Source organism: Erpetoichthys calabaricus, chromosome 14, assembly GCF_900747795.2.
Source record: "Erpetoichthys calabaricus chromosome 14, fErpCal1.3, whole genome shotgun sequence".
Lineage (NCBI taxonomy): Eukaryota > Metazoa > Chordata > Cladistia > Polypteriformes > Polypteridae > Erpetoichthys > Erpetoichthys calabaricus.
Genome location: NC_041407.2, coordinates 89,970,414 through 89,980,552, shown reverse-complemented (window position 1 = coordinate 89,980,552; position 10,139 = coordinate 89,970,414). Strand labels below are relative to the sequence as shown.

General features: G+C 37.3%; 1 protein-coding gene across 1 annotated transcript in view; it reads left to right on the top strand.

Annotated features, from left to right (window-relative positions):
* The first annotated feature begins 303 nt into the window (after positions 1-303).
* The window catches only part of zmpste24 (zinc metallopeptidase, STE24 homolog), a 28,616-nt gene continuing 18,780 nt past the window's right edge, over positions 304-10,139 (top strand). The window contains exons 1-4 of the mRNA XM_028818710.2: positions 304-684; positions 4,043-4,189; positions 7,080-7,166; positions 7,799-7,915. Of these exons, the coding sequence (XP_028674543.1) occupies positions 577-684; positions 4,043-4,189; positions 7,080-7,166; positions 7,799-7,915 (459 nt within the window). The 5' untranslated portion in view covers positions 304-576. The remainder of the gene's footprint in view (positions 685-4,042; positions 4,190-7,079; positions 7,167-7,798; positions 7,916-10,139) is intronic.

Here is a 10,139-nt window from a genome sequence, read left to right as displayed (position 1 = left end):
AGGCCTACCTATGCCAGGACGAATAACAGAAGGAAAGGTCCTGGATGGATGAAAAATATGGTAATAATGCGGAGGAGGGGGGTTGAAATTTTGCCCAAAATACCGTACTGTATCCCCCAAAACCACAACCCACCGAAGCCTTTTTACTGTGAATGCCGATCAAAAAAATATATAACCCAGCTGGACGTGAAAGCCGCGAACCTGGCAACGCTGGATCCGAAAGTGCTGTCGAGATGCTATTTTCCCGCGGAGCGCTCCACGTTGTCTGTCCGTCCTACGGAGTAGGAACTGAAGTGAGCGGGCTGCTTGGAAGTGCCGGAGAATAAACGCAGTGACACAGTGGTAGTCTACCGGCAGTGCCGTGAGCTATCGTTTTGAGGAACTGGTGTTCAGTTCTTGCTTTAACTTGGCATTACACAAATAATATAACTTCTAAAAGAAAATTATTTATTTAAGACATACTGGAAGACAAGTCGATGTTTATTTTTCCCTTGTGCCTTGCCACATGTTGAAATTTGCTGCTTACTTTTAATGACCACAAGTACTGGCAAGCTTTTGTGAAATATTCCCCCGAAAATGTTGTCAGCAGTAGCCGAACTTTCTGTTGAAAGTAAGATATTTTACTCGGTGCTAGTATTTTCTTGGACTGTATATCTATGGGAGGCCTACCTCGCGTACAGACAGGTAAGGTGAATTTCAATTTAACAAAGCACCACTTGAACTTCCTTTAGCTGCTGCTTCGCTGATGTGGGTTTTTTTGGCGTTTGGTTTTAGTCGTTAAGCCTTAGAAAATGATTAAGAGAAACTTTTGAAGCGCTGTCGAAGGAAGGAATGATACGTTTAATACAGCAGAATATCACAGGAAGGGCGTTGGGGTGTATTTGATTTTCGGTAAGTTTTCAATAAAATGTGAAAGCAACTACCAAACCAATTTTGGTTTTGAAGTAGCGTGATTCGTGACGGGCTGGTGAGGCCCGATCTTAAAACACCGCTGGCGATGGATGGAAGGCATGTGAAGTCATGCCAGTGCACACTCGCTCACCTCCTGCAAGTTTAGAAACATAATTTATCTTCTTCTTACAGGGAATTGTGAAGTGCTAGTAAACCTGAGAAAATCCACGTGAGTAACGAGAAAACGTGCAGGGCGTGGGACCGAAGCCATTGAAATTGTGAGGTAGTGGCAGGGAAACAATATTTGACCCCAAATTCTACTTGACCCCTGGTTCTCCCACCAAAGTTCTCAAGTCCAAAGTTATATGCGACAACTGACGATTCCGGCAAGTATGTAAGAGATGTATTTAACAAAAGATCTTCCTGGAGTACCGCATGCAAGACGTTATTCTTGCACTATAATCACAGATAAGCTAACAATTCTTTGTTCCGACAAAGCTTTTATAGAAATGAATGTTCAAGAGCATCCTTAGCACATAACTCATAGCATGCAAATTACAGGCAAGACTATTTACTTGAAAAGCTAATAGAGAATAGTCAAAAATAAACTTAAATAATGGAATACTGTATATTCTTGTTGCTGAAGCTCAAGGTAAGAGGTGTCTGCGCACTTTAAAGCAGACAGACAAAATCCAGTATAAAGCGCCATTGTTAGGTTGTTAACCTTGAGACATCCTTTCATGGACAGGTTGATCACAGCTGCATCTCTTAGGGCAATGCTTGCTTATTTAACACTGTTAGAAAAACCTTCAGAGCCCGAGTGTCCAAGATGCTAAAGGATTTTTAAAAGATTTTCTCCAACAATAGCAGTGCTGATCTCCGTGCCGTTCATTAGTTCACAGACAGGCTTAGCCTAATTCAGGGTTACAGGGGACAGCTGAAGCGATAGTTGTACAGGACAGCTCTTCTAAACACAGACAGCTACATATTGTATTGACCCTGTGGGAAAATCAAAGTGCTATGGGAGCCAAACAATTTCTTTTATACATACTGTATCTAGTTATTAATATGGTAAATGTGTAGTGTCTGGTACAGTAATGCTACCTAACAGATTTAGTATTCTGTATTCAAATTGTGGAGTTGGATCGGTTGATCTGGATGGAGAGTGCATGTTTTTTCAAAACCTTATAAAAATCTAAAATTAACCTGCCGTTTTATGTACTGGTGCTTTGTCTCTCCCTTACACTTGGTTTTGTTGGGACCGGCTGTGGCTCACTTCACATCACAGTAAGTTCCCAGGCAATGACTGAATTTGGTTATTATGAAAATGAATGGAGTCATTAGACAAATACATACACACCAAAGAAACTTAATTGCTGGAAAGTCTGTTTAGTTTTCACCAGTGTACTTGGATATTATTTACCTGTGCAGTTTTTTAAATAAATTTTTAAAATATAATAGCTCATTTGAAGATGTACTTTGAAATAACACTGAATAGAAACACCCTGTATTAGCCATGCATGAATTTATCAGTATATTTCTGTTCACATTCATCACCATACTGTGATATTCTCAAATCTTCTAAATCCAATTCAGGATCACGAGAGGCTGGAGCTTATCTGGACAGCTACGGTCCATTACATGGCCTGCCCAAGTGTACAGCAGGCAGTGTGGTGTAGTGGGTAAGGCTTTGAACTTCAAATCCTGAGCTTGTGGGTTCAAATCCCACTACTGCCACTGTGTGACCACAAGCAAGTCACTTGCTCCAATTGGAAAACTGAAAGAAATGTAACCAATTGTATCATAAATGTTGTAAGTCGCCTTGGATAAGGGCGTCGGCCAAATAAGTAAATAATGTAAACATTCAAACTGGAATCAGTTTTGAGTTACTAAGGAGTCTAAACTGCCCGTCCAGTGCACACCAAGGAAAAGTGCAAATTCCACATGGTGAATATAGCATGGGGATCAAACTCATGATGCTGGTTGTGTGAAGAAGCAGTTTTTCCTGTGCAGCCCTTCAGATTCCAAACATCATAATAAAAGAAATGTGACAAACGGGGGGAGACCATTCAGGTGAACAAGCTTGTTTGTTTAGCTGATAGCTGACCTGCCTCACTATCTCATCCAGATTTTTCTTGAAGGTTGTCAAGGTTTCTGCTTCAACTCTTCCAGATTCCTACAACTCCTTCAATAAAGAAGTGCTTCCTGGGTTCACTCCTAATTCACTTTCCTTTAATTTCCACTGATGTCCTCAAGTACGTGATTCATTTTTAAGTTGGGAGAATTCCACTGGATCTGTTTTATCAGTGTCTTTGAAAATTTTGAAGGCCTGAATTAGGTCCCCATGCAGCCTCCTCTGCTTGAGACCAAGTGGGAATAACTCTTGACATTGTCTCAGTAGGAAATGTCCTTTAAGGAATATTTCACCCATAAATCATAATATATATTTTAATGTTACACCATGTACTTTGTTACAACGACCAAGAAATATTTTTTATCTCATATGTTTAATGCAGAATTGAGAAAAAAAGATTTACATATTCAAAGCCATTAGTGACTGATGCTGTACAATGGCAAATGAAAAATGTCTATGGAAGGAAAAAAATGTGTTGCATAATGCACATGTCAGTTATTCAGTCGTATACACAGAACTTGCAAAATGCATGCTCTTTTTTTCAGAAATATTGTTAAATAGTTGTTTCCCTAGTAATCGGCAAACATCATAAACATGAAACTAAAGCCTCTTCAGAGGATTGAAGAGCTGCTCCTGCCTCTGATTCATTAGTCAAGAGTCCTGTCTTCAGTATAAAAATGTCAGTCTCATGAGGCTTTCACTTCATGTTTTTGATGTGCGCTAATTGTTCCAGAACATTTTTTATTTGAATTATTTTATTTTATTTTATTTTATTATTATTATTATTAATATTTTATTTGTCACTTGGCCTTAAACAATACTTTTCTTTCTGTACAATGCACACCAAAGGGTGTCGGGCACTAAAACACTGTGTGCTGAAAGTCAAAGGAATTGTCTGCATAACTTTAAAAAATATGACAGGAATTCAGTCTAGATTATAATTCTTTACACTGCTTCAGAAATATAGAGAGGTTCAGGTATCTGACAATATTGACAAGGTTCTTGCTATTTCTTTAGAGAAAAATCTATCAATCCACCGTTCAAGTACCAACAGAGCTGGGCAAGATAATGGATGCTGAAACTTTTGAGAAGTCGCGACTTTACCAGCTGGACAAAAGTTCCTTTGGTTTTTGGTCGGGTCTGTATTCAGAGGTGGAAGGAACAGTGAGTAGTGCCCTTTTTTTAACTTGTAGTAAAGAAGCTTTTGTTAACCATCTTATCACATATTCATTCACTCATTTTCTTTCTAGATAAGTGTAATGAACAATTCATACATTTTAGTAATTTATTTGTTTAGGATTCATATTCATATTTGGTTTGTTTTAGCACTGTTAACTTCAACCAATTTTGTGTTATCGTACATTTTATGAAAACAACACTAATAATGTCCAGAAAGACAGACTGGAATAGTGAGTAGTGCAGTCTGGGTATGTGGTCTTCAAGAGAAATCTTAATCAGCTTCATTCCAATCCCCTAATGAACATGTACATTTAATGTATTTATTAAATGTACAGCTTGTGAGATCAGTGCACTACCGTAGGTTTATTTACTTTTAAGTTACATTCACCAGTTATTTTTTTTTTATATTTATTTTGTGACTTAGTTCAGAAAGCTGTGATAATGTGCTTATTTTGTAGTTTAGTTACCAACTAACTATTTAAAATTATGAAAATGCTGATCATTGAATTGATCTGCAAAATACCACATGTATTGCAGCATAGTGTGTCTGGAGGATCATAATGCCAAAATTAGTACAGGGTAAAATAGGGCCTTATGGAATCCGTTTTATTTTTCACAAATTCCTTTTTTTTTTCTTTCTTTTTTATAAATGTAAGTTGCAACAGCTACAACAAAATAAACAATAATGAAATGGCACTTTACATTCCTTTTTAATGAAACGGCACACTGGCACAACCGAACCTTATTTTGCAATTCCATTCATCAGATAGGAGCCCAGATCCTCCATGATGCTGTATGCTGAGACTGCAATAGGACAGCGAGTGCCGTTCAGAATTGTAAGAGCTGTTACTAGTTTGATGCATCCTTCTGAGATGAAGGTTAACTTCACTTTAAGGTCTCGGATATTTGTTACAGCCTGAGCTAATGTGTTCTCAGCCTGGAAGAACTTTTTGTAGAGGTGAATATGTTCAGCGCGGTACCCTACTGATTTGAAACAGCTATTCCACCTGGTGTTCCCTGCCTCGGGGGTTTCTGGCAGATTTCTTTAAGAAGGCAGACTTTTCTCCACATCACTAGTGGTGCAGCCTCACTAAAGTATTTACTGTGCTGACCTGGGTCTGTCCTACCAAACTGATGACATGACACAGTACACTGTTAGGCAGAACCCCTTTTAAAAATTCCTGGTATGCTTGCTTTCAGACAGTATGATGCATTGTCTGTAACCACTGCTAAAATGTCATTAAGATTCAGTTGGTTGTTTTGAAGGGATTGAAGTGCTGCCTGTGAAAAGGTGGACAAGTTGCCGCTCTCCATAAAGAGAACATCTGCCAAAAAAGTACTGGTCTTCAGTACCTGTAACTGTATTTATGTAAATTATTTCTGATGATTCTCAAACCTTAAATGTTTACAGATTGAAAATGTGCATCATTGCATCTGTATCTTCATCTACTGCATATACTAAAATAATTACAAAACAAAAGCGAACTAATCTGCAAAATGCTAAATTTGGGAATTAAACAGGAAAAAAAGAAAGCGAGACCTGCTTTTAATGGCTCATTGCATCTGAGGAGAAGCCTGCAGCTCTTCTGCCCAGGTTTAAAGGTGCTGTGTTTATAACGGAAGAGTCAAAGGTGGATCTTGCATGCCTCGTCACCGCGAGACAAAACATTTATTAAATCCAGAAACATCGCTGTTAATTTTTAAAACGTTACTATGGTATGCTGGCAAAACTTGCAGAAAAGTTGTTGTCCAGATTCGTAAAAGTCGCCGGGATATTTGTGCCCTCAATTTTACAGTTAAGGTCATGTTTTTTCGACATAGTTACAGTATCTGATGCTGCTCACTTCGGTATTTCTGTCTCGTGCAGCCAGCTGATTCACATGCCATTAACGAGAAAACAGACAGGAAACACGCAGACTTACAGATAGAGGCACAAATGAGTTTCTACAATAATTGCGTTTGCTTGAAAAACAACAAACTAAAAAACAGTATCTGAATGATAGAACTACAGATTATTCTATCCGTTTTTAAATCTAAAATCCATTTTATGCGTTAATTCTGTGATTGCGGCTGTGTTTTCTGCATCGTGGAAATCACAGGGCCCTAGTAAAACAGCCATGCTTTTACAATTGAATGTCAGCTTTTCCTTCATATAACAGTTTTTTTTTCCACATACATGCAAATGCTATTGGAATACACCTACAGTTCTTTTTTTGTTGTTGTTGTGTTAACAGCCTCTTTTGAAATCTGAACTGGCATGACTCAGCTTTTGTAAATTATCGATTGTGGCCAATCAGGGCCACGCATGGGAAGAGCAGCATACAGTATGTGAATGGTTTGTTTAACAAGTTTAACCATAATTGTATTTGGCCTTTTTAGTTTCATAATCTCAGTGTGAATCTGTACCTCCTCACTGAAATGTTAAGCTTGTTTGTTTATTAATCTACACAGTTTCATTATACAATTAATCATTCTAAGGCACTACTGTAATTCATTCTAGATTAGCTCAAGATCAGTTGTGTTCAATCCTGGTTGGTCAGTTTTGTTTAGATTTCTGTGTCAAATAAAAATTCTGCTATTTCATGTTCCTATACTTTTTTTTTTGTAGGCCATTCACTTTTTATAAAAAAAAAGTGAGCACTGCTAGTCCAGATGATTGTGGTTATTGCTACTGTCTCCAAAGTAAACATGAAAAGATTTTTTTTTAGTTAATTCAAATCAGCTATTTGTTTCATGTCACATTTAACTCCATTGTACAGAATTGTTCAAATAAGAACCAGAGTTGCACATTAGTGTTTCAGCATATACAATACTTTCTGTATTTTCAATTTTTATTTGACTGTATTACATTTATTTTGTATTGTGATTTTTACAGCTTATTCTAGTCCTTGGAGGTATTCCTTTTCTGTGGAAAATCTCAGGCATTTTGATAGGTAATGCAAACTTTGGACCGGAATATGAGGTAAGGACACCAAACTATGAAGAAGCAGTAGGGGTAGTGGAGGGGGCTGAAGCAGAAGATATTGTGTATGAGTATATGGAAATTTAAACTGAGAATACCAAATACAGAAATGCAAAAATATTTAAAATCTAAGACAAACCATGTAATGGAAATATATTTTAAACAATGTTTGAAACAAATGTGTTGCCTTTAAATGTTAATTTGTTTTGAAAACCTTTGTTTAAATGTCATTTATGCCTTGGCCCAGAATCCCCCAAACCCCCAACCCATATTGTACACTAAAAGACATGATTTTATTTATTTCATAGTTTTGTAGTAAGGAGTCTATTGGACATTTAAAATAGTCACTGTTTTATCTGTTTTCCTTTGTGATGCTTTACAAGAGAAGCCAGTTTTTATATTTTTGCAAAACTGTTGGTTTTAGACTTTGATAAGTCTTTACTGATTATGATCTGTAGCATATCATATGCAATACTTTTTAAATTTGTAAAATTAATGTTACAAAAATTATTACCTCATTGGTGTGTGTGTCTGCATTTTTTTCTGTACTTGACCATGGTCATTCATTGATCTATCCTTATCGTCAAACTCTGCATATTGTTTCTTGATCCTTGACATTGTTTTCTTTCCAGATTACACAATCTCTAGTGTTTTTGCTGCTTGCCACTGTCTTCAGTGCCTTGACTGGTTTGCCCTGGAGCATTTACAGTACATTTGTTATTGAGGAGAAGCATGGTTTCAACCAGCAGGTAAAATGAATTGAATAATACATGATGTTCCAATCAAAATGATAACATTGGCACTACCATAGGTAGTCTTAAATCACTTTTAAATATCTATTTATTACAATGTTTTCTGGAGAAAATATTAATTGTACTGAGTGAAATTATGCATTTCAGCACAGGCTTTCTTTATTATTTCACCATTTTAAGTCTACTGCATACATTTTAAAAACATCTGTAGAAGTAGCATATACAGGCAGGTCCATAAGTATTTGGACTATGACACAATGGATCAAATCAATGGATTTAAAATAAAGCAACCATTGTGTGAAGTGTAGACTTTAAGGTGTTTATCAAAAATATTGTATGGGCCATTTCGGAATGACAGACATTTTTCTGCATAGCCGTACCCCACTTTCCAGGGGCTCAAAAGTATTTAGACATTTGACTGACAAGCTGTTCCAAAGCTAGGTGTGAGCATGTCCCTCATTATTTCGTTCCCTATTAATCAGGGAATCAATACCAGACCTTTACAAGTGTGGAGCATGCATTTGGAAGTTCACTGTGAACTCTCAATATGAGGTCCAAAGAGCTGTCCGTGCAAGTAAAAACAGGCTATCATTAGATTGAGAAAACAAAACAAACCTTTTAGCGAGATAGCAGAAACACCAGTAGAGTGGTCAAATCAACCATTTGGCACATTTTTAAAAAGGAGAAAGACACTGGTGAACTCGGCAACAAAACGTCTGGAAAACCACAGAAGACAAGTGTTCTGGGTGATTGCAGAGTTCTGTCCTTGGTGAAAAAGAACCCCTTCACAACATTTAGCCAAACCAAGAACACCCTCTGTGAGGTAGACCTATCATTGCCAAAGTCTACAATCAAGAGAAGACTTCATGAAAGTAAAGACAGAGGGTTTACCACAAGTTGCAAACACTGGTAAAGCTCAGGCATAGGAAGGACACATTAGACTTTTGTCAGAAAACATTTTTTAAAACCCTGTCCAATTCTGGAGCAGTTTTCTTCAGACAAAGGAAACTAAGATCAGTATATACAAGAATGTTGGAAAAAGAAGAGCATGGACAAGAGAAAAAAATGTCTCTTGATCCGACGAATACCACATCATTTGTGAAATGTGGTGGAGGCAGTGTTATGCTATGATCAAGCATGGCTACGAATGGAAGTCAGTCACTGGTGTTTATTAATAATATGACTACTGGCAGAAGCAGCAGGATAAATAAAACTATACTGTCTGCTGCAAAACTTGATAGGACGACACTTCACAGTTCAGATGGGCAATGAGTCAGTTTCACTTGCTGAAGACAAAACTGATGTCAGAATGTCCAATGAACAAGCAGCAACTGAAAACCGCTGCAGTAAAGGCCTGGCAAAGTATCACTTGGGTGCAAAACCAGCACTTGGAGATGGCTTTGGGTTCCAGACTTCAGGCAGTCATTGGCTTTAAATGTTTTTCAACCAAATATTGAAAAATGATCATTGCATTTATGATTGTTAGTTTGTTCACATACTTTTGAGCCCATGAAAATAGGGTGACAATGTATTAAAATCTCTTTTCTAAACTGCTCATACAATATTTTTGTTAAACCCCTTGAATTAAAAATGAAAGTCTATACTTCAGTCTCATCTTTATTGCTTTGTTTCAAAGCTATTGTGGTGGTGTACAAGGCCAAAATTATGACAATGGTGTCCAAATACTTATGGACCTGACAATAGCTCATTTTACTTTGTGTGACTTTTCTTATCACCTTTCTAGCAACTGTTTTCTCACTCATATTTTTGCAATGGCAAGATACTTTTCTTAAGTACTGTAGATCCCAGAAACTATTCACTTGTAACACTAACCAGAACAGGTAAGAGACACTTCATCACCGCTGTTTTTTTTTTTAAAAAAGAAAAAAAGGAATTTGCGTATATGATAGTATTCTGCCTTTACTCAGAATGGGCTGCTGGTTAATTCATAATACCAGGCAGATTGTGTACTCGGGGAATTTTCAGAAGGTTTTCATCACAATCTGAACTAATCAAAGCCTCTTTGTTTCACAGTTAGGGCTGAATATCTTGGGCCACTGACAAAACTAAAACACTCTGTGTATTCTGTGGGTTAGAGGTGTTGATCCCATCTACATGTACCTTTGCATTTTCCTGGACCCATGAACACCTATCTTGAACTGAGCCTTTGTCAGGATTCTAAATGCAAATAAAACATGTCCAGTTTCAGCCCTCACCCCCA